The sequence below is a fragment of the Portunus trituberculatus genome, chromosome 50 (genome assembly GCF_017591435.1).
Source record: "Portunus trituberculatus isolate SZX2019 chromosome 50, ASM1759143v1, whole genome shotgun sequence".
NCBI classification, from domain to species: Eukaryota; Metazoa; Arthropoda; class Malacostraca; order Decapoda; family Portunidae; genus Portunus; species Portunus trituberculatus.
The window spans coordinates 1,076,199-1,102,527 of NC_059304.1; the positions used below are offsets into that span (position 1 = coordinate 1,076,199).

The following is a 26,329-nucleotide window of genomic DNA, read 5'->3' on the forward strand; positions in this document are numbered from 1 at the left end:
ACCTACCTGATGTGGAGCATCATGGCGAGTGTGGGGTGGCGCCCGTGCCAGGGGAGTGTGTGAGGATCGGCTGGAGTTGAGAGTGTCAGTAAGTAGCGTCTTGAACTGTGCTAAAGCTGCATGGGCCCACACTGCTGGTCCACACTCTGTTGAGTATCTGGGAAAATCATTAAAATGCTGTTAATATTGTTAAAAACATCAGTTCATCATTTCTGTTAGTGAGTGAAACACTGAAAATATTATCAATCTTAAACAACAACATGTAAAGCTGAGCAAATTAAATGAAAACAATAAACTAAACTATAAGAATTTGTATATTTGGATGAAAACACTGAACACAATTCACAAATGATATGTCAACTTTCACATCATAATGAGCAAAACAAATTAATGAATAACAAAGAAACAGAGACTCTTCTGCCATGATCCACTCAAGAGGAAGCCCTCAGACACAGACAGTGAATACAGAAGATGAACATAATCCTGGACCACCTGTTGACTTACTTGACCCAGTGCCCTCTATCTCCAGCTGCCAAGTGGTAAGGATAAAAGTCTATTTCCAGCTGGGCCAGGGTGACCTGCAAGGCTGCCCCTCCTGAGAGGTCAGGGTGACTAGACCGCCCAGCTGCAACAAATTCATGAGTGTTAATATTGCCTAAATGTAATGGCTCACAATTTTACAGCATACCATTCAAATGACACTTGTATTGAAGTCTGAAGCTTGTATTCCATGTACGAATACATATAATTGTATCTTTCTCTGATAGCACCTGTATTTCTGGCACCACAGCAGAGATACATGCTGGCCCTTGCTACATCATGAGTACTGCTTGTAGCAGCAAATAAATCAATAATGAATGTGATGCATGTTTAAGCATTCAGACTAAATGATCCTGGAATATTTAACATTATATTATGGTTATCAACCATAGCAAAATAAATAAGTACTACTTCTAGTTGCCACTTTAAAAAATCCTAAGTAAATGAAGAAGGATAAGGAAGATACAAAATAGCAATATAACAAAAATATCAAAAGAAGAGGAAGGAAAGGGAGAAACAAAAGAATTATCCTACTTTGAGGAACACAGCATAAGGGAAGAAAAATTTTCCCACTTCTGCAAACCAGAAATCTGTGTTCTCCACTGAGCTAATCTCTGGACTGTTTGAAAACTTTGCCAAATTATGAACGAGGATAATACACTAGGTAAACAAAGAGCACCTACACAGTCTATTTCAATCTAAAAAACATTATCAAAATTCAAGCTAGCAACAAGTAAGTTACATTTTTTTGTATACATGTATCTTGTGACTCAATTTCAGTATGCAGTGTTTCAATGTGTAAATGCAACCAACAAGATTGGACTCTGAATTTGAGAAAGAGGAGTGAGTCTCAAGATAATTTTAGTACAATACATGTAACATTAGAAACACATATTGTTAGAAAATCTGTGAGATTTATACTTGAAAATAAGAACAATTTATGCATTGCATAAGTTAATGAAATTATGAAAAATATACCAAAATTTATCATCAGTTTAAGTAAATTTTTCCTTTCCTTTTCTTAGAAATACAATTGTTAATGGCACACACACTTGTATATTGAGACTTACTACTCAACAATAATTCTGAAGTGAACAATGTGAGCAGAGATATCTAGTCATCTTTGTACCAAACAATGGATAACTTTTACAATTCTCACATTTTTTGCTAAAGGTTTATTTTCCATTAAAATAATTAGCACTGCATGCTGGATCAAATATAAAATTTCTATAAATAATCTGATAGCAATAGCAGTCTAATCTAATTCTTATCTCTCTCTATGCCAACTTATTGCAGCTGTACTTTGAGCCCTAAATACCAAGAACAAACTTCTTATGCAATTCATGTGAACTTAAAAGCATATTGCATTATATTAATATATTTGAGTTAGAAAACCACAATGTTTTTATTTCATATGGTAATCTGATCATATATATATATATATATATATATATATATATATATATATATATATATATATATATATATATATATATATACAAAATAAGCCCCTGCATTTGGCGAATCTCAGCTTGGCGAACTTAACTTTTGGCAGTAGGGTGGCCACAGACCACAGAGTGCACACTTGGCAATTTCAATTCAAACTTGGTGGTCCCCTGGCAGCTGAACAGTGACTTCAGACCTCTCTCTAAATCTATCAGAACGCAGTGTGAGAGTCAACTTCAGCCATTTAGTTTGTGCTACCCTTTGTTCTGCTAGCGTGGGAACGAATTCTGGCGATTTACCGCCAACATGGCCTCTACCAGAACAACAGGTGGTACTGGTGGGGGTAAGGACAATGGTGGTAGCGGGAAGGACGAAAGTGGGCGAGGAAGATGGGTGGAAAAACAGGAGTTACAGCCTTTATATCATGTCTTATTAACTTTATTTATTGTTTATTGGTCTGTTTTGTACATGTGTCCTAATATGTGAAGGCAAAAGATTTTATTTCAGCTCGAAAGGTGGTATTTTAGGGGTCAAAAGAGGGACTTCAGCAGTGACAAAAGACTGATTGAGGCATTTTCTTTAGGCAATTTATATGGTATAAAGAACTCGTGCTTCGCGAAATTCACATTTGGCAGTAGTTTCGCCAGACTAATTTATTCGCCAAGTGCGGGGTCTTATTGTGTGTGTGTGTGTGTGTGTGTGTGTGTGTGTGTGTGTGTGTGTGTGTGTGTGTGTGTGTGTGTGTGTGTGTGTGTGTGTAATTCACTGTTTGATCTGCTGCAGTCTCTGACGAGACAGCCAGACGTTACCCTACAGAACGAGCTCAGAGCTCATTATTTCCGATCTTGGGATAGGTCTGAGACCAGGCACACAGCACACATCGGGACAACAAGGTCACAACTCCTCGATTTACATCCCGTACCTACTCACTGCTAGGTGAACAGGGACTACACGTGAAAGGAGACACACCCAAATATCTCCACCCGGCCGGGGAATCGAACCCCAGTCATCTGGCTTGTGAAGCCAGCGCTCTAACCACTGAGCTACCGGGCCGTGTGTGTGTGTGTGTGTTTGATCTGCTGCAGTCTCTAACGAGACAGCCAGACGTTATCCTACGGAACGAGCTCAGAGCTCATTATTTCCGATCTTCAGATAGGCCTGAGACAAGGCACACACCACACACCGGGACAACAAGGTCACAACTCCTCGATTTACATTTCGTACCTACTCACTGCTAGGTGAACAGGGGCTACACGTGAAAGGAGACACACCCAAATATCTCCACCCGGCCGGGAATCGAACCCGATCCTCTGGCTTGTGAAGCCAGCTCTAACCACTAAGCTACCGGGCCGTGTGTGTGTGTGTGTGTGTGTGTGTGTGTGTGTGTGTGTGTGTGTGTGTGTGTGTGTGTGTGTGTGTGTGTGTGTGTGTATATATATATATATATATATATATATATATATATATATATATATATATATATATATATATATATATATATATATATACAGGCAACCCCCACTTAACAAACGGGTTACGTTCCTAGAAAACCGTTCGTTGCGCGAATTTTCGTTAAGCAAACCAATTATAACAAGTTTGACCCCTGACTTAAACTTCCATTGAGAGTAAACAAAGCGAGAGTGCATCATAGTACAGTAAAAGGTTTAACGAAAGTAAAAATTATGAAGTTAAACATTAAAGCAGTTTAATTCAAGACTAAATCATTATAATGTACACTAATGTATATATGTAAGTAACTTTATAATGTTGATGATCTTAAATTTATGAAAGGAGGGAGAGTGGAGTGGGAAAGACACTAGCTGGCAACCTGAGGAATGTAAACAAAAGGCGCATCATTGTACCGCATACAAATCTTATGCACCACATTTCCACAAGGCTTTCCATTTTATCCATTGCAGAGTCATGAGTTCAGGTGGTTCTTTTAACTTGCAAGGAAGATATGGTCTCACCAGCCTTCTTAATAGTCTCCTGACTTGAAAATAGTAGAGACAGTAGGAGACAGTAGGTAGAATCAAGCTATGGTGGCGACCAATGCTATTGGTTTTCTCGCCTCTCTTGTATCTGTGAATAATATCCAGCTTCGCTTCGAGAGTAAGAGACTTCCTTTTCTTCTTAACAACACTAGGTGACATTGCAGGGCTGGTTGCAGGGTGTTTTGGTGGCATGTTGAGTGTGAGATGACGAGATGCTGCTGAGAGTGGGGAAGGGTAGGGGAGTGAGTGGTGCACGTTTTGTTCATGAGAGGCACTGATGTATTCAAAAGCCTGTCAGCTTGCGTGATACGGCAGGGCTTTCAAACTTGGAAAAAAATTACCTAGATAAAATTTTGTTAAAGCGAGTTTGGTGTTTGTTATATGAGCAGATGGTAGTAAAAGGAAACATTCGTTGTAGCGAAATTTTGTTGTGTGAACGTGTGTTAAGCGGGGATTGCCTGTGTGTGTGTGTATTTACCTAGTTGTATTTACCTAGTTGTAGTTTTACAGGGCATGGGCTTTATGCTCGTGTGGTCCCGTCTCCATATCTACACTTATCCAATTTTTCTTTAAAACTATGTACACTCTTTGTGTGTGTGTATTTACCTAATTGTATTTACCTAATTGTAACATACGGGAAAAGAGCTATGCTCGTGTTGTCCCGTCTCCATATCTATTAATGTCCAGCTTTTTCTTAAAATCATGAATATTCCTTGCGTTGACCACTTCCACGTCTAAACTATTCCATGCTTCCACCCTTCTATGAGGGAAGCTATATTTTTTCACATCTCTCCTATAAGTGGCCATTTTAATTTTTCCCATGCCCTCTCGACACTCTTTCATTCCACATACACAGATCTTCCCTATCCATTTTTCCATGCCAATCATCACTCTGTATATTGCTATCAGGTCTCCCTTTCTCTTCTGTTTTCCAGGGTCGGAAGTTGCATTCTTTTCAGTCTGTCTTCATAAGTCAAATCTCTTAAGTCAGGCACCATTTTTGTTGCAGCCCTCTGTACTTTCTCTAGTTTCCTTATGTGTTTCTTTAAGTTCGGAGCCCACTGTATTGTTGCATATTCAAGCCTCGGTCTTATCATTGCAGTAATTATTTTCTTCATCATTTCTTCATCTAAATATCTGAGCCACTCTTATGTTCCTCAATAAGTTCAATACTTCTCCAATTATTTTGTTTATATGTCTCTCTGGCGATAGGTCATTGGTAATTGTCACCCCAAGGTCTTTTCTTCATGACTGGTTTTATGTCTTCATTTCCTATCTTGTACATACTCCTGATTCTTCTTTCACTCTTGCCAAACTCTATTTTCTTGCATTTTGTCGTGTTGAACTCCATTTGCCATGTACAGCTCCATTTCCATATTCTGTCCAAGTCTTCCTGGAGTAGTTCGCAATCTTTGTCACATCTCACTTTTCTTAACAATTTTGCATCGTCTGCAAATAGGCTCACATAACTGGACACCCCATCCACCATGTCATTTATGTAGACCATGAACATTACTGGTGCCAACACTGATCCCTGTGGAACTCCACTCTCCACCAAGCCCCATTCTGATGGTCTGTCTTTAATTATTGTGTGTGTGTGTGTGTGTGTGTGTTATATATATATATATATATATATATATATATATATATATATATATATATATATATATATATATATATATATATATATATATATATATATATATATATATATATATATATATATATATATATATATATATATATATATATATATATATATATATATATATATATATATATATATATATATATATATATATATATATATATATATATATATATATATATATATATTGGTGATAAACTTCTTAATTTGTTTCTCTATTAAGTCTTTGGGATAACCATTAATATGAAAGTAATGTCTTAGTCTTTCAAGTTCATTATGGTACAAGGGCCAAGTACTACAAATATTGTATGCTCTACATTACTACATAGACCATACAATATTTGTAGTACTTGGCCTTTGTTCCACAATGAACTTGAAAGACTAAGACATTACTTTCATATTAATGGTTATCTCAAAGACCTAATATATATATATATATATATATATATATATATATATATATATATATATATATATATATATATATATACAGGCAACCCCCGCTTAACGAAGGGGATACGTTCCTAAAAACCCTTCATTAAACAAAATTTTGTTAAGCGAATCGATTATAACAAGTTTAACCCCTGACTTGAACTTCCATTGAGAGTAAGCAGAGCGAGAGTGCATCATAGTACAGTGAAAGGTTTAATGAAGGTAAAAATTATGAAATTAAACATTTAGGCAGTTTAATTTGTCATTATAATGTACAGTCAACCCTCGGCTATCGTGACTTTGGCTATCGCGTTTTATTGCTATCGCACACCCATGAAAAGCTGCTAAAATTTCATTATCGCGACCTCAGATGCCTGCTATCGGGCACCCAGCCATGACGTCATGGGATATCTGAGTGCTCATTGGCCAGAACCGCCTTCACGCCAAGATCAATTCAGCTATCGCGTTTTTGGCTATGGCGCGGCTATTTCGGCCCCAATTGGGCGCGATAGCCGAGGGTTAAGTGTACACTAATGTATGTATGTAAGTAACTTTATAATGTTGATGATCTTAAATTTATGAAGGGATGGAGAGTGAAACGGGAAAAACACTAACCGACAACCTGAGGAATGTAAACAAAGTGCGCATCACGGTACCGCATACAAAACTTATGTACCACATTTCCACAAGGCTTTCCAATTTACGAGTATCCATTGTAGAGTCAGGAGTTCAGGTGGTTCTTTTAGCTTGCAAGGAAGATACGGTCTCACCAGCCTTCCTAATAGAGTCTGCTGACTTGAAAATAGTAGAGACAGTAGATGGAGTCAAGATGGTGGTGAGCAATACTATTAGTTTTCTCGCCTCTCTCATGTCTGTGAATAATATCCAACTTCACTTCGAGAGAAAGAGACTTCCTGGTCTTCTTAGCAACGCTAGGCTATATTGTAGGGCGTTTTGGTGGTAAGTTGAGCGAGGGAAGACGAGCTGCTGCTGATGCTGTTATTGTTTTGAACAGGGGGAGTGAGTGGTGCGCGTGTTGTCCACGAAAGGCGCTGGTGTATTCAAAAGTCTGTCGGCTTGCGTGATACGGCGGGGCTTTCAAACTTGGAAAAAATTATCTGGATAAAACTTCGTTAAAACGAGTGTAGTGTTCATTAAACGAGCAAAATTTTGTTGTGTGAACCTTCGTTAAGCGGGGGTTGCCTGTATATGTATATATTCTCATTGTAGGAACAACTATGAATTGTAAGGGGAAAGGAAACTGGGAAAATAAGTTACTCTTCATGTCATACATCTACATTCCCACATCTGCTTTTAAAATATTGTATTTCTCCTTGTCCAAAACTTCCCAATACTTCGTAATTTTCCATCCATTTTCTTTTATTAAGTAAGCCAATGTGACACAGTTTCCTCACACTTTTCCAGACTGTACTCTTAAAACCTGTTTACATACTATATTTTGGTAGGGACAGACTTCTTCAAGTGAACAGCTGGAAAACTGTCCTAAACAATGAGTGTCAAGAAAGACAACACTCCTGAATGATATGCATTTCACTTCAAAAGAAATATTAGCACTGTCCATGTTCAGCCATACATTTGTATCTCAAATCATCTTTCCCTTTGCTTCATTATATTACATTTAATTTTCTTCTACATGCACCTCAAGTTAAAGGCAAGAGAAACACCAATGGTGAAGTGGTGGATGTCAGTTAACAACAGGATCATAGTGGCCAGAATCTTCAGTTAATTAAGTGTTACTGCAACTTGTCACTTCAGACCACAAAAGGTTCATTCCTCCATTACTTTCACCTCCACTTAGTAGTACTACACCTTATAGTCATACAGTGGATGGGTAATTCTTACTCCATGGACAGAATGAGTAGGAAGTGTGCTTTTTTAGTGAATAGAACTCTTTACTGATAGATTTTTGCCTATCTGGTGACATGAATCTTTCACATGCTACTTCAACTTAACTGTGACATAGACAAAAAATAAATAAATTAATTAATTAATTAAAAAAAAGGCAAATGATGCCCAAGAATAGTAGTTTTCTTATGTATCTTGCTGCCAAAATGTGACACGGAAAGTGTGGTCAAAGAATGCAACACCTACAATGGAAACAAATAAAAAGTTATTTAAACTAAAATGGAGTGAACTTTCACCATCTTTTTCATGATAAATATGTCAAATTCATGTATACCTGAATGGAAAATATACTCAACTCAAACATACACTTTATTGGATTGATATTTTCTACAATAGTTGATCCCAAAAAAGTATAACTTCAATGAACCTGTCACTGGCAACTTGGACACTTTCCATAAAGCTCATGATGCTGCCATGCCTGGTGGAATGATCAGTGTTGCAGATATGCTTGTTGGTGTTTCTTTTCAGTATTTCCCACACAGAGTAATCTATAGAATTCAAGTCATGAAATCTTTATGACTCAGCTCTTGCATACTATCAGTAAATCATTCTGTTGGCATTTTGATCATGGTCAAAATTATTCTTATTTTAAGAGAATCTCCACCAGTCATCATTTTCAAGACACCCAATTCTTCTATTCTTCTTAGCAATCTATTTGCCTTAATCAGATATTTTGGCATGGGCTGGGTCATGAACTAGCTTCTCTTAAGAATATGAAAGCTATAGCATTGGTCCTATAAAAGATCATACAATTGATGGCAACAGATTGCAATACACAACTCCTTGGATGAAGAGCGCAGTGATTTCATGAGACCACTGTCAACTCTTTCACGATGCTTGTTGGTAAGGCGATGTTGAAGAATGTCATCAGAATCCTCTGTGTTGTCAATGTTACTCATGATATTGCAAATCAGATTAGGAAAATCAGTGGCAATTGGCATTCTCCTTTGTAATCGTCTGGAGCTAGAGGCCTAAGAAGCAAATGCCATTTCTTCTTTCCATGACAGCAAGGATCATCTAAGATAATAGTTAAATTAATTTTCACATTATAGTTAATCAATTTTCCTTGATGAAATATTCTTCATAATAAAAGCAATCCCACATTCATCATGAGAACCATTATGTTTATTCACCTTGATAAAGTAGACAGTAATAAAAAAAATAAGAAAAAAGCAATATCATGTGCTTTCGCTCCAATTTAGAAGGTGTGCATGCATTTCTCAACAAATTCTCAACATACAATGAAGCTTCCAAAGAGCACACTACATGTGAGAGTAAATATATTTTCTACTAAACAAAAACTAACTGAAAACTAATTATTTCTTAGTGTTTTCTCAGATTCATCATCTTTTGGTATAAGAAAATGAGCTCAAATGTTCACAATCTCTGGTATATACAATATCATCACCCACTGTACCAAATAAAATTTGATATACAGGCAACCCTCGCTTAACGAACGGGTTATGTTCCTAAAAAAGTTTGTTGCATGAATTTTCGTTATAGAAACCAATTATAACAAGTTTGACCCCTCACTTGAACTTCCATTGAGAGTAAACAAAGTGAGAGTACATCATAGTACAGTAAAAGGTTTAATAAAAGTAAAAATTATGAAGTTAAACATTTAAGCAGCTCAATTTATAATGTACACTAATGTATGTATGTAAGTAACTTTATAATGTTGATGATCTTAAATTTATGAAGGGAGGGAGAGTGGAGTGGGAAAGACGCTAGCTGGCAACCTGTGGAATGTAAACAAAAGGCGCATCATTGTACCGCATACAAAACTTATGTACCACATTTCCACAAGGCTTTCCATTTTATCCATTGTAGAGTCAGGAGTTCAGGTGGTTCTTTTAGCTTATAAGAAAGATACGGTCTCACCAGCCTTCTTAATAGAGTCTGCTGACTTGAAAATAGTAGAGACAGTACATGGAATCAAGCCATGGTGGCAAGCAATGTTATTAGTTTTCTCGCCTCTCTCACGTCTGTGAATAACATCCAGTTTCATTTTGAGAGTAAGAGACTTCCTGGTCTTCTTAGCAATGCTAGGCAACATGGCAGGGCTGGTTGCAGGGTGTTTTGGTGGCATGTTGAGCGAGGGAAGATGAGCTGCAGCTGGACACTGTTATTGTTTTGAACTAAGAAGGGGAAGGGTAGGGGAGTGAGTGGTGCACTTTTTGTCCACAAGAGGCACTGGTGTATTCAAAAGCCTGTCAGCTTGCCTGATACGGCAGGGCTTTTAAACTTGGAAAAAATTACCTGGATAAAAATTTTGTTAAAGTGAGTTTGGTGTTCATTATACGAGCAGATGGCAGTAAAAGGAAACGTTCATTGTAGCAAAATTTCTTTGTAAGAACTTTCATTAATCGGGGGTTGCCTGTATGTACACTGCTTTCTTTCAAGTGGCCAGAAAGTCATGAAGAGAAGATAAAAAATGAAAACATCACTTATGCCCTGCCTTAAACATGGTAGTTACATATGAGGTGTGACTGATCATTCATGTGCACTCATAACTGGCAAGTTGTGGTATCAATGAAAGACCCTCTATCTCTGAGGAAGAATAATGATCCATGTGTAGTGTACAGAGGCATGAAGCAAAGGTGGAAGAGAAATAGTTCAAGTAAAGATATTTTCTAAATATTTGACAAGTTACTGCTGCACTGGCTTCAGAAAAATCTAAAGAATCACCCTGCTATATGCTTACAGTGAGTGCTAGTGCCTATGGTGAAGAAAGGAGTGGAAACAGTGAATACAGGGTATACTCATAAAGAGTAAAGTGTGTGATGTGTAATTAATAAATAATAAAGATAAAATTTGTGAATTTAGAAACATGGCCAGACACTGAATGAGCACTTCTGTGGTGTGATCGTGTTGACATGCTGGACATGGCTAGTGTAGACAAAGGTCCATGCGGTGTCAACACCAATAGACTGGCATAGGTACTAACTCTGTTAGTCACTCTTCTTGAATCTACTCTTTACATATTGCTAAAAATAATGCACTATTACTAATCAATGAGGTAATATTTACAAGACCAATTTTTGTTGTTCAAATCCATTACCACAGATAGCTAATAATAATGCACATAGTAAGACTAGATAGAAAATATGGTCACATGTCCTGAATTATAAATAATTTGATGTATTTTATCTCTAATGCAAGTCACATTTATCATTCATTATCATACATTACTGGCTCAACATTGTTTTGATATAGCATAGATTTGTAGTAATTCCACAATATCTATTATCGACACCAAATGATGCAGACACTTCAGGGCACACAACTGAAAACATACAGCCACTCACAAAATAAGGAAAAGATTGGGTAGATTAGGTATGACATCATTGGAAAGAGAAAAAGACACAACAGCAATGTACAGAACAATGACAGAAATGGAGGGGTTTGACACAGAGGGGAAATTTCTGAGAAATCTGGGAAATATAAAAGGGCAAGATAAGAAGCTGAAGAACACAAGATGCTTGAAGGACACAAAGAAATACATTTTTCTCTATTAGTGTATTGACACAGTGAGTGATCTAGATAATGATGTAGTAAATGCTATGAGTATTTGTGAAATTAAAAGTAATAATCAACTAAATGAGACAAGGCTATGGGATCCTCTGACTATAATTTCAGACTATGCAAACCACACATAAGCACACACACACACACACACACACACACACACACAAGAGCTGCCATACTGACAAGATGTGCAAACAGCCCCCTGGGGAAGCACTAAAGCAGGCATTGGAGCCTAAACTAGACATATTTTCCGGGGGGTAGGGAGCCATATGGTTCTCCTGTCTCCAAAATAAATAAGAATTGAATACCTAATATAATAGAAAAATGGAGAGAGAGGCGGAACTAGGTGAAGCGGCCAAACGTACGGGACCAAAACAAACGCCATGTTTTGAAAACCAAAGGTTTATCGAAACACTTGTTGGACAGAAGAGACCAAGTGATTATAATACGGACAAGGATTTTTCTGGATTTAGAGAGGAAAGAGGTAATATGAGGAGGCTGATAAATGTAGAAAGTGAGATAATATATATGAAGGAGGTGATGTCAAGTATGATGGAAAAACAAGACAAACTGATAAAAGAAAACACTGAACTAAAAAAGTACGATTAGAGGAATGTGAGAAAGTAAGAGAAATAAATTAAGAAATGATGGAAGAGATGCAGGAGATAAAGAAACAAAACAATATACTAAAGGCTACATGTTGCAACTACGAGGACTCCTTAAGGAGCCAATAGAAAAAAAAATACAGGATGAGGAGGATAAAGTAGAGAATGGAATGAATGAAAACAAATTGGAGGAATTATGAAATGCATGGAAAGAGGAACTGGAAGAGGAAAAAGTTAAATTTTCAGAGGTAGTAAGGAAACAAATTCAGAAAAAGACAAAAGACACTGTTATACAAGTAATCAAGGAAAAAGAAGTTCTAGTGAGGAATACAGTGGATAAGAGGAAATGTTTCTCAATTTTTTGAATGAAAGAAAAATCCAAACACATTTGTGAGAGAGAGAGAGAGAGAGAGAGAGAGAGAGAGAGAGAGAGAGAGAGAGAGAGAGAGAGAGAGAGAGAGAGAGAGAGAGAGAGAGAGAGAGAGAGAGAGAGAGAGAGAGAGAGAGAGAGAGAGAGAATTGGGAAAAACTATTATCAAACATGTCCAGGACAGCACACAGGAGTTGGACCAGGAAGTGAAGGAAGTGATTAGGTTGGGAAGATTTAGTGAAGGGGGTAAGAGACCAATGAAAGTGAGCATGAGATTGCAGGTGGCAGTGGAAGAAATTATGACAAGGAAAGGGAAGCTGGCCGATGATACTTAATTTAAGGATATATGGATAAAAAGATATATGAACCTGGAACAGAGGGACAAGGAGAAAGTGCTAAGAAATTAAGCTAAGGAAAATAAAATGAGAAAAGGACGGAGATCAAGAAAAAGAATTTTTACTGAAGGGTTCTAGATATGAGACTAAAGAAGTGGCATCTACAGAAGAAAGAGATCATGGAGGAGGCAAGAAATTAAGAGTGACTTATACTAATATAGATGAGTTGTTATCCAGTGTGTTGGAGGTTAGAGATTATTTGAAAGAAAAAAAGATAGGATGTAATATGCATAGTAGTAACAAAACTAAGAGAGGAGATCCATGTTAGCTTTAAAGAAGAGGGATATAATAGCTGGAGAAGAGACAGAAAGGGAAAAGGGAGAGGAGGAGTGCTAATAATGGTTCATGAGGAACTGCAATATGGTGAGGACAAGGTGGAAGTAATGGGAGTAACAATCAAAACAGAGGAATTGAAAAAAAGGAAAATCATTGTTACATATGTGCTGCTTATGACAAATACATGGGGAACTGAAGAACATAAAGATATGCAAAGAGAGGTGATTAAATGCTTAGATAATATGAAAAGAAGAGATGGAAGAATACTATTAGTATGAGACTTTAACTGTAAAAGAGTAAACTGGAGAGAGATGGAAGTGTAATGGGTAATGCTGGACAATGGAGCGAGGAGGTGTTACAGTTGACTATGGTAAATACAATGGATCAGTGGGTGGAAGAGTCAACACGGTACAGAGGGGAAGAAGAATCATTGTTGCTTGACCTAGTATTCACAAGAAGCCAGAGCCCCGTCACAGCATACAATACCTCAGTCCAATGGGAAGAAGTGATCATGTAACCTTAGAGCTGGAAATGCAGGAGGATGATGGGATAAGATACAGAAAAGACAACATAAAAGAGATTAAATTATGCAAGAGCAGATTTTGATATATTAAGAAAATTTTTTGCTGATATTGAATGGAAGAATATTATGAATGAAAAGAGAATACAGGGGAAATATGAATTATTCCCACAAAAATACAAAGAAAGAGTGAGGAAATAAGTACCTGTCTATAGAGTAAAGAACAGTATATATGCTTAATACAATGACAGATGTATAGAAGGTAAAATATAAAGCTTGGAAGAAACTCAAAAAGCAGAGAAATTTAAACAACAGACAGCAGTATAAGGATGTGAGAAATGAATATAATAGAGTAAGGAGAAAGGAAGAAAGAAACTTTGAGAAAGATGTGGTGCGTAAAAGCAAAGATGAACCCAAACTTTTCTACAAATTTATAAATGGTAAGATGAAGAATAAGGAAACAATAGAAAAAATAATCAAAGGAGAAAAGACATACCAAACAGCAAAGGAAATGAGTGAAAAAATAAATGAGAGCTTCAAAACTGTGTTCACTGTAAAAGATAATTTTACAGAACCAAATAAGACATTGCATTGCTGAGGATTGCAAGAAATCATAGGAAAGATATTGGAAGATTACTAGATAATTTGGATGTCAGAATAGCAATGGGGCCAGATGGTGTATCAGGCTGGGTGCTAAAAGAATGTAAAAAGCAGCTGTTAGATCCAATTTGGAAAATGATTACAAATTCATTAAAAGAAGAGAAAATACCACTAGAATGCAAGAGAGCCAACATAATCTCAATACTCAAAGAAGGAAAATCAACTGAGCCATTAAATTACAGACTGGTGTCACTTACAAGTGTTGTGGGGAAGTTATGTGAAATAGTTATCAAAGAAAAATGGGTTAAATATCTGGAAGAACAAGTTATATTGAACAGACAATTTGGGCTCAGGACAGGACGGTCATAAGTGTCGAACTTATTAAGTTTTTACTCAAGAGTAATAGAAGGACTGGAGAGCAGAGATGGATGGGTGGACACAGTATACCTAGACATAAAAAAAAGGCTTTTGATAAAGTCCCTCACAGTAGACTATTTTGGAAGTTAGAGAGCATAGGAGGACTGAGAGGAACTTTGTTAGATTGGATAAGGCATTATTAAATTTTGAAGGACAGAGAGATGAGAACTGTGATCAGAGATACATACTCACCTTAAAGTAAAATCAAAAGTGGAGTGCCACAAGGGTCAGGGTTAGCCCCCGTTATGTTCCAGGTATATGTAAACGACACTCAAAATGGGGTAAACAGTTATATTAATTTGTTTGCTGATGATGTAAAATTGCTAAGAGTACAGTAGTACCTTGGAGTACGAACGCTTTTGAGTATGAACAACTTGCATTACGAACAAAAAAATTGTGTTTTTCTTTGCATTGGAGGACGAACTTTGCTTTGGAGTGCGAACAATAACAACCGCAGTCAACAGATTGCACGCAGCACTGCGCGATCAGCTGACTGCATGTTGGGGCACCAAGCTGCCTCAGTGCCTCAGGAGTGTTGTTTGCAGTTGTTTGGTTGTTGTTTTGTAGTGCCTGGGATAATAATATCAAGTGTTTTTAGTTATTAAGATCACTGCCTAGCGTAGCAGCACACATGGTCACGAGACATACAGACAGATGTATGGAAGATTCTAGAAGATCCGAGGGGAAAAGAGAGTATCCAGCTCATGAATTAAAAGCCTTAATCCTTGTAGCCCATCAGGCACAATCGTGGCTCTTACATTAGAGCCTTTCAAGCATGATATTGGCGCTTTTCAGAAGCCACGCTCCTTTATGCCTCACAGTTTGTTTATGCTTGAGGCTATCTGTCATATATTGAGGCCAGTCATTGGCCCATTGTTTTTAAGATGGTGGACACTTAGCCAATCATGTATCAGCTTTTACAAGGATATGTTTGTGTAGGTGTGAGGGCACCAAGCGTGAGGATGGTGAGAGCACTTATGTCAGTATGCTGTATTTTATCATTTTTTATGTATTTCTTGGTGAGATATAAGATATACATGTATTTCCGTGGATAAGTAAGCAGTTCAGAAACATATTTTGAAGCATGACAATATTGGAATTGTTACTGGTTTAGATAAGAGTATGTAGTGCTGGCTTGGAGTCAGCTGAGGAGGATGTGTTGACGTCGGGTCATGGTCAAGACGGCCCCTGACCATGACGGCCAAACACTACAAAAAATGGCGGCCTCAGTTTCTTTTTTATCCATAAGATGGTTTCAAATTATAGTTGTTAATAGAGCATCTTATACTAAGACAGATTGTATTAATAAATCAGTCGCTCCCCACTCCCCAACCCCTCCCCATCCTTCCTCACCCAGTGTTAGGTACTGTACCATGTAGTACCATACGTGAGTGCTTTTAATCAACGCAATAATGTTATTGTGTAATGTTTATCAGTAAATTGCATACTTGTTGATACAATCTGTCTTAAATGTAAGATTGCAAAACATAATATTAAAACATTCAGTATTTAGCCAAGTGGCACCTCCGGCTGCTGCAGCAAGCCAGCAACAATCGTCGTCACCTCATAAAAAACACAATGGACTATTGCACACCTCTCAGAAATTTTAAAATCATCTTACGGGTAAACAAAACCTTAAAATGCATATGTGTATATAACATTTTCTGCTTAGAAATGCATGTTCTCTTACCTCTTTCAATATTTACAGAAAGTCATGTTACACCCTGGATACGTATATGCACTATATGTGCAAGGTACAGTACACTGGTGTACCAATACGCTATGGTTTTTAACGCTCATACTACAAAACACTATCTCAGGAACGCTGAGTTGCCATCCGTGCTTAACGTGTTAACATATTGAAAGAAATGAGGACAACAACCTAAAATTTGGTGTGAGGTCGTCATGGTAAACACAGGGCTGTCGGGGAGGGCCGTCGTGGTCAGGGGCCATCTTGACCAAGAAACGTTGACGTTTGTTTCTGACTGAGAAGAAGTTGAATTTTCATATTATAATTTACTTACTTCCCTAATTTATTTTCCATAATGAATGCAGTATATCAAAGAAAAAAAAAACTTATAGGCTTATATAAAAGTGTGCAGTGCTCGTTTGATGGAGTCACATGAGGATGTGGTGACGCTTGTTTCTGACCATGAAAAGTTGAATTTTCATTATATTACATTTTGCTTACTTTCCTGCTTTATTTTCCTATCTTTTACAGTTATAGCATAATAGTAGTAGTATATATAGTAATAGTATTCAAAAAGTAAGAAATTAGGTGGAAAATTGAATTTTTTTGGTCTTGGGAGGTGGTTTGGAACTAATTATAATTACTTCCATAAGAATACACATATTTTGATGCTTTGGATTAAGAATGTTTTGGAGTAAGAACAAAAGTTTGAATGAATTAAGTTCGTATTCCAAGGCACCACTGCAATCAAAACCCAAGAGGACTGTTTGCTGCTGCAGGAAGATATAAACAAAATATATGAGTGGAGTAAGAAATGGAACAAACAATGAAGACTAAAGAGAAAAAAGATCTGGGAGTGATTATACAGGAAAATCTGAACCCCGAAAAACACATAAGATACAGGCAACCCCCGCTTAACGAAAGGGTTACATTCCTAAAAAAACCTTCGTTAAGCGAAACTTCATTAAGCGAACCAATTATAACAAGTTTGACCCCTGACTGAACTTCCATTGAGAGTAAACAAAGTGAGAGTGCATCATAGTACAGTAAAAGGTTTAATGAAAGTAAAAATTATGAAGTTAAACATTTAAGCAGTTTAATTTAAGAGTAAGTCATTATAATGTACACCAATGTATGTATGTAAGTAACTTTATAATGTTGATGATCTTAAAGTTATAAAGGGAGGGAGAGTGAAGCGGGAAATACGCTAGCTGGCAACCTGTGGAATGTAAACAAAGGGCGCATCATTGTACCGCATACAAAACTAATGTACCACATTTCCACAAGGCTTTCCATTTTATCCACTGCAGAGTCACGAGTTCAGGTGGCTCTTTTAGCTTGCAAGGAAGATATGATATCACCAGCCTGCTTAATAGAGTCTGCTGACTTGAAAATGGTAGACAGTAGATGGAGTCAAGCCATGGTGGGAAACAATGCTATTAGTTTTCTTGCCTCTCTCATGTCTGTGAATAATATCCAGCTTTACTTTGAGAGTAAGAGACTTCCTGGTCTTAGCAACGCTAGGCGACATTGCAGGGTGTTTTGGTGGCATGTAGAGCGAGGGAAGACGAGCTGCTGCTGACCCTGCTATTGTTTTGAACTAGAGGAGTGAGTGGTGCGCGTTTTGTCCACGAGAGGCGCTGGTGTATTCAAAAGCCTGTCGGCTTGTGTGATACGGCGGGGCTTTCAAACTTGGAAAAAATTACCTGGATAAAATTTCGTTAAAGCGAGTTTGGTGTTCGTTAAACGAACAGATGGTAGTAAAAGGAAACCTTCGTTGTAGCAAAATTTTGTTGTGTGAACCTTCGTTAAGCGGGGGTTGCCTGTATTTCAATTATCATATAAAATGTTGGCTAATATCAGAGTGGCATTTCAATTTATGGACAAAGATGTAATGAAAAAAAAAATTATCACGAGCATGATACGCCCTAAGCTGTAATATGCAGCAGTGGTTTGGTCACTGAGCTCTAAAAAAAATATAAGAAGATTAGAATGGATCCAGAAGATACCTACAAAGATGGTGCCAGAACTAAAGGACCTAATATATGAAGAAAGGCTGAAGGAAAAGGGACCACCAACCTTACAAGATAGAAGAGAATGAGGAGACCTAATAACAATGTATAAAATGGAAAATGGTACTGAAAAAATAGAGAAGGAAGACCTGGTGCTGGTGACAGAAGAAGCTAGGACAAGAGGACACGTATAGAAGATTAGGATAAGGCAGTGTGTGCAGGATATTGGAAAATACAGTTTTCCACATAAAACAGTGGGAAAGTGGAATGCATTCAGTGATGAAGTTATTACAGCATATAAGGCGCATAACTTTAAAGAAAAATTGGATAAATGGAGACATGGAGACAGGACACTATGAGCCCCACTCAAACCCTATACAATACAATACAACTAGGTAAATACATACATACACACACACACACACACACACACACACACACACACACACACACACACACACACACACACACACACACGGACGTGCCTCCTGCTCAGAGCGGCATCTAACTAACACTCCACACGCTAAGCAATGTGCTTGAGTGAGAATAGTTATTGCTATTGAGGGGCGACCAGAGCGAGTGAACGAGTGTACAGAGTGAACGTAGCCTGGTGGCGTGTACATGGGAGTGATCGGAGGTGTGAGAACCTCCACACTCCAAACGACAGAGCGGGAACCACACAAAGGCCAGCCATAGCAGCCGCCAACGCATCCAACCACACACACGTAGCTACCAGGCCTGGCCCCCAGTGACCACACACCCACATGCTCCCAGGAAGAGTAAAAAAAAATGGATAGACCGGTAAGAAATAAATTACCAAATTCAAAATATGTTGATGAGGCCCAGGGAGCAAAGCCGAAAGTGGCCAGTCAAAGCATGAGTCCATCTTCAACAGGGCAACATTGCAAGGTAGATTGGTAATGTTGGAGAAGAGATTTGAGGAGTTGGTGAAGGAATTAAAAGTTCAGAGGAGTGAGGAGGAGCAGGATAGAGAATTCGCAAGGCTTTGAAGGAAAGAGTTAAGAGACTGGAGGAAAATGAAAACGATTGGTGGATGAGAATGCACACTTGAGAGTGGAGGTTGAAAAATACAAGAGACGGTTGGAGGAGAAAATGGATAGAGTAGTAAAGGAGAAAGATGACTTTAAGGAAATGATTAGTGAGCAGAATGAAAGGTTTGAAAGGGAATGGGAACTGAAGAAAACACAATGGACTGAGTCGAGGGAAGCAGAGATGGTTGGATTACAAGAAATAATTAAAGATCAGTTGAAGGAAGACAAAAAAGAAAGGTCCAAGGAACTGGTTAATGTAATGAAGAATAAGGAAACATTGATAAGGAAATAGCAGAAAAGAAGAAGAGTGTGTTAATATTTGGGATGAAAGAACAAAATATAACATATAAGCCTAAGAGAATTAAGGAAGAATTAAAACGGTAAGAGATCTGTTCAAAAATCTAAATGATGATGAAAAAAAGACCTACAAGAAGAAGTGGAAGAGATCCATAGACTGGGTCCGTATAAGGAGGGAGTGAGCAGACCGATTAAAGTAGTACTGAAGTCACAACAATCTGCGGAGGATATCCTATATAGAACATCAAAGTTAAGAGAGATAGAAGGTTGTAAAGAGGTGTTTGTGAGAAAGAATAGAAATGAGGAAGAGAGGAGAAGATATAAGGAATTGGTGGAAGAGGCGAGAAGGAAAAATGATGAGCGGTCTGAGGAGGAAAGAGAAAAGTTTTTGGAGAGTTATAGGAGAGAGAGTCAGAAAGTGGTATGTGGAAAGAAGGAATACGGAGGAACCCCTAGAGGGAGCAGTGGGTGGACCGTAATGTATACTAATATAGATGGGATACTGTCAAGTAGATTGGAATTGCAAGACTATATGATGGTGGAGAAGCCTGATATAGTGTGTTTGACTGAGACAAAATTGCATGAAAAACAAAGATAAATTTGGATAATAAATATAATATATGGAGAAAGGATAGAGAGTAAAGGTGGAGGAGGAGTTATGATTATGACGAAGAAAGAAATAAATGTGGATAAGGTTTGGTATGGGAAGAACAATGCAGAAGTGATAAGCATAAGGATAAAAAGTGATGGAAAAGAATTAATAATCATGGTGACCTATGTACCTCCTAAAACAAATTCTTGGACATTAAGGAATACGACAATATGATCAAGGATACTTTACAGAGTTTGGAAAGTGTATTATCTGGAAAAAGAAAGGTGATACTAGTAGGAGATTTTAATTGTAAGGAGGTGGATTGGGAAAATCTAGTAAGTGGTGTTGGAGAGGAAGCATGGGAGAGAGATTTCTTAATCTAATGATGGAAAATATGATGGAACAGAGGGTGAAGGAAAATACTAGATATAGAGGAGATGATGAACCGGCTAGACTGGATTTGGTGTTAACAAGAGAAGTGTACCTATGTGGAGATATACAATACAAGTGTCCTTTGGGAAAGAGTGATCATGTGGTTATGGAAATGCAGATAGCAACAACACAGCGAAGGAAGGACGAGACATACAGGAGTGGTAGATTGAATTATAGAAAGATGGACACAGAAAGTTTGAAAAATTATTTCAGAAAATTAGATTGGGAGGAGATGTTACAAATCAGAGAAGTGCAAAAGAAATATGAGATTTTTATGAAATATTATAAAGAAGGAGTTATGAAATTTGTACCAAAGTATAAACCGAGAGAGGAAGGAAGAAAGGATTGGTTTAATGCAACTTGTGTTAAGGCTAAGGAAAAGAGAGATGTGGCTTGGAAAAGATGGAAAAGAGCAGGAATATACTAAATAAGGAGAATTATAGAGTGGCGAGAAATGAGTATGTGAGGGTAAGGAGGAGGAAGAAAGAAAATTTGAAAAGATATTGTAGACAAGAGTAAGGAACATCCAAAATTGTTTTACAGGTTCATAAATGGTAAACTTAAAAGAGAGAGTCCATTGAAAGATTAAAAGGAGAGCAAGGGATAGTAGATGACCCTAAGAATATAGCGGAATTGCTAAATAATAGGTTTCAACAAGTATTTACTAAAGAAACAATGTTTGTAAAGCCTCAGAATGTACAAGGAAATGTGCACATGGATGACATTAAGATACCTAAAAAGGAGTTATATAAAATGTTGGAGGAACTTAAAGATGATAAAGCGATGGGACCAGATGAAGTTTCAGGAAAATTATTGAAGGAGTGTAGAGAAGAATTGATTGATCCATTATATGATATTATAAGGTGTTCATTGGAAACAGGGGAAGTACCAGTAGAGTGGAAAAGAGCTGAAGGGAGGCAGTAAGGAAGAGCCTCTTAACTATAGACCTGTGTCTCTAACAAGTGTGGTCGGTAAGATTTGTGAGAGGGTGATAAAGAAATATTGGATACGGTTCCTGGAGGATCATAAGTTATTATCGGATCATCAATTTGGCTTCAGGAAAGGGAGGTCATGTGTAACAAATCTACTGAGCTTTTATTCAAGAGTGGTTGACAAAATACAAGAGAGAGAGGGATGGATGGACTGTGTATATTTGGATTTAAAGAAAGCTTTTGACAAGGTACCTCACATGAGACTGTTATGGAAATTAGAGATTTATGGAGGACTAAAAGGAAAAGTGTTAAAGTGGATGGAAAACTACTTGAGATGGAGGGAGATGAGAACGGTAATAAGGGATGCAAAGTCGGACTGGTTGGTGGTGGAGAGTGGAGTCCCACCTCAGTGCTGGCACCAATACTTTTCCTTGTATATATTAATGACATGCCAGAGGGAGTAAACAGTTATATTGGAGAGATTGCAGAGAATGGCAACAAAAATGGTTCCGGAATTGGCAGAAATGACCTATGAGGAGAGATTAAAAGAAATGAATTTGCTTACCTTGGAACAAAGAAGAGAAAGAGATTTAATACAGGTTTATAAACTGTTGAACGAACTGGATGAAGTGGATAATGAGCAAATGATGTTGAGAGAGGAAAACTTAAATAGAACTACAAGATCGCATAGTAAAAAGATAGCCAAGGGAATATGCTTGAAGGATGTGAAGAAATATAGTTTCCCACAAAGATGTGTGGAGGTGTGGAATGGTTTGAGTGAGGAGGTGGTGTCAGCGAGGAGTGTGCATAGTTTTAAAGGAAAGTTGGATGTGTGTAGATATGGAGACGGGGCCACACAAGTATGATACCCAGGCCCTGTAAAATTACAACTAGGTGAATACAACTAGGTGAATACACACACACACACACACACACACACACACACACACACACACACACACACACACACACACACACACACACACACACACACTCCTTGTGAGCGGTTGTATTGATAGGAGCTCCCAAAGGAACACACTCCAACATCTGGTGTTGTGAAGCAGACCTACACTGTATGGGGCCAGGCCCATAAGGTGGTCCTGTCTCCACAATAAGCAAAATTTGGGTGCCATTTGGAGTGAAAAATGGAGGGAGAGATGGAAGAAGGAGGCACTTTCAGACATATGGTTTCAAAACATTCACCATGTCTAGAAAACCCAAGATTTGCTGACAAGGAATTTTCAGGATTTCAAGAGGAAAAAAGGTAATGTGAGAAGGCTGATGAATGTGGAGAGAGAGAGAGAGATGAGATATTTGAAGGAAGTGATCTCAAGTATCCTGGAAAAACAAGGCAAATTAATAAAAGAAAACACTGAACTACAAGTGAGAATAGAAGAAAAATGGGAAAATACGAGAAGTAAACCAGGTGATGAAAGAGGAGATAGAGGAGATAAAGAAACAAAATGGTATATCAATGGCTACATGCTGCGAGTATGAGGAGTCATTAAAAAACCTTTAAGAGAAAATATAGGATGTGGCAGGCAAAGTGGAAAATGGAATGGGTGAGATCAAATTGGAAGAATTAAGAAATGCCTGGAAAAGGGAACAGGAAGAGAAAAAAGTCAAATTCTCAGAGGTAGCAAAGAAGCAATGATACAAGTAATTAAGGAGAAGGAAGATTTGGTGAGGGACACAGTGGACAAGAGGAAATGTTTCTTAATTTTTGGGCTGAAAAAAAAAAAAAAAAAAAAAAAAAAAAAACTAACAAGTTGAGGGAGAGAGAAAAGAGAGTTGGCAAAGGGTGTTATCAAGTTAATTCAAGACAGCACACAGGGGTTGGAATAAGAAGTGGAGGAAGTAATTAGATTGGGAAGGTTTAGTAAAGAGGGAAAGAGACCACTGAAATTAAGAATGAGATGCCACAAGGGTCAGTATCAGCCCAAATTATGTACCAGGTATATGTAAATGACATATAGAATGGAGTGATCAGTTATATTAATTTGTTTGCTGATGATGCAAAATTGCTAAGAGTAATCAAGACCCGAGAAGACTGTTTGCTGCTGCAAGAAGATATAAACAAAATTTATTAGTGGAGTAATATGTGGAAATAAGGATTCAATGCCAAGAAATGCCACATAATGGAATTAGGAAAGAGTAAGAGAAAACCAGTGTGGAACTATTTGATGGGAGAGGAACAAATAATGAACACTAAAGAGGAAAAAGATCTGGGAGTGGTTATTCAAAAAACTCTGAGCTCCGAAAAATACACAAGTAAAATATTTGGATCAACGTATAAAATGTTGACTAATACAGTGGAGATTCAATACTCGAACTTAATTTGTTCTAAATGGCTGTTCGAGTGTTAAGAAGTTTGACTATTGATACCTATAAATCAGGTAATTCATTCTAATCTTAGCAAAACCTCTAGCTTATATATATTTCAACGTATTTCTTTTTACAATTTTGATTTGTACATACCATAAGTGAAGGCTGGTGATGGATAACTTAGAAGAGGAGGGAAGAAGGGTGGGGATATGGAGGGAGGTTGCCGGAGGACCAGTCATCATCCATGAAAACATATTTGTAACTTTTCTCCTGGTATGATTCCTGTGAATCCACTATTGGAGTGCAGCAATTCACTAACACTTGCACTCTCACCAGATGCCTAATTTTCATCACTAATAAGTCTCTTAGGTGCCATCGTTAAGTTTCTAAATGAAAAACTACTGACAGAAAATAGAAGAATGTTGTTTTTCTCAAGACTGTGGCAGGACTAGGGATGTGCACCAGCATCCTGTATACCGGTATAAAGGTAATACCAGTATTACCGGTGTTACCAGGAATACGGTATCAGAACGGTACAGTTGCTGTTGCAAGAAGGGAGATGACACAGTTTTGTATATGACCAAATGCGTGGCCGTTTGATTACCAGATATTTTCACCGTTAATAAGCCTTTGGTGTTAATGTAAGTTTATAAATTAAAAACTTCAGATAGAATGCAGGAGAATCTTATTCTGATGACCGCACCAACACAAGTCACAACTGGTGGAGGGGGATGGGGGACACCAGGGGGCCTTTGTTTACAACCACATGTAAGGATGTTCGACTATCAGGTATTTTTTTTTAATATTAAATCCAATTTTTGCGTTCAAGTATTGAAGAGTTCAAGTATTTAGATGTTCGAGAATTAAGTCTCCACTGTATTAGGGTGGCATTTCAGTACAGGTAACTTTTGATTTACGCGTTTTTAAAAAACGTGTTTTTGTTAATATGCGACTGAAAAAATATTATAATTAATTAAATTTGCGCGATCGGTTTGCTTGGCCCAACCACATTTTCAAACTAAGCGCCAGACGCAATTTCAAACTGCGCGCCAGAGAGTTCTGCAGCTGGATGATAGGTGGGAGCTCCACTGCCATGGACGGACACACTCTTCTGCTACACAGTGATGCAAAAAGAATTTTTCAAGAAAAATCACCAGACCACCATGCTGCAGTTTTTCAAGAAAACACCAGTGGAAGATGTAGTACCAGAAGAGGATGTGAACGATCCCGTGGAAGCGGTGGAAGCAGAGGATGATGACGTCCTTGACTAGGAGGTGGACAGCGACGGCGAGCGCTTGTGAGGGGTGAAGACATTGGCATCCTGCGTTTATTTTTTAAATAGTGTTTACTTTTATACTGAGGGGTTATTTTTAGTGTTTACTTTTATACTGAGGGGTTATTTTTGAGAAGTGGATTTTTAATAAAGTGGAAAAGCTCAGAGGGAGATGGTGACTGACTGTGGTGTGAGTGGTGAAGGCAGTGATTCAGTGAGTGTTGTGTTTACGTATTCTTTGTTTTGTTGTTTTCTCTTATTTTTTGCTTTCTCTTATTATTTCTTGCTTTTCCCTTTACTTTAGATACACTTCTAGTACTTACAATACAGGCAACCCCCACTTAATGAAGAGGTTACGTTCCTAAAAAACACTTCGTTAAGCGAAACTTCGTAAAGTGAACCAATTATAACAAGTTTAACCCCTGACTTGAACTTCCATTGAGAGTAAACATAGCAAGAGTGCATCATAGTACAGTGAAAGGTTTAATGAATGTAAAAATTGTGAAGTTAAACATTTAGGCAGTTTAAGTCATTATAATGTACACTAATGTATGTATGTACATTTTATATTGTTGATGATCTTAAATTTATGAAGGGAGGGAGAGTGAAACAGGAAAGACACTAACCGGCAACCAGTGGAATGTAAACAAAGGGCGCATCATGGTACCGCATACAAAACTTATGTACCACATTTCCACAAGGCTTTCCATTTTATCCATTGTAGAGTCACGAGTTCAGGTGGTTCTTTTAGCTTGCAAGGACGATAAAATCTCACCAGCCTTCTTAACCCCTTCAGTACCATGACGTGTTTTCATATTTATTCTGCTTACTATTTGGAGACTGTATACACCTTCAGAAACTTATATGGGGGTTTAAACAGTGAAGACGCTGGCCATTAATTTTCTGACATCCATAGATCTTTCCTAATGTAAATAAAATCATCTAATCATGCCCAAAACTTGTAGTAAAAATGCACCCCAGTATTGAAGAGATTAATAGAGTCTGCTGACTTGAAAATAGTAGACAG

At 37.7% G+C, this 26,329-nt stretch overlaps 1 protein-coding gene across 5 annotated transcripts in view; it reads right to left on the reverse strand.

The window, feature by feature from the left end:
- LOC123500176 (UHRF1-binding protein 1-like) overlaps positions 1 to 26,329 on the reverse strand; it is a 95,711-nt gene that overhangs the window by 53,860 nt on the left and 15,522 nt on the right. For all 5 annotated transcript variants that reach the window (XM_045248893.1, XM_045248891.1, XM_045248892.1 and 2 more), the window contains exons 8-9: positions 505 to 625; positions 7 to 157 (exon numbers count right to left, since the gene is read on the reverse strand). In XM_045248893.1, the coding sequence (XP_045104828.1) occupies positions 7 to 157; positions 505 to 625 (272 nt within the window). The remainder of the gene's footprint in view (positions 1 to 6; positions 158 to 504; positions 626 to 26,329) is intronic.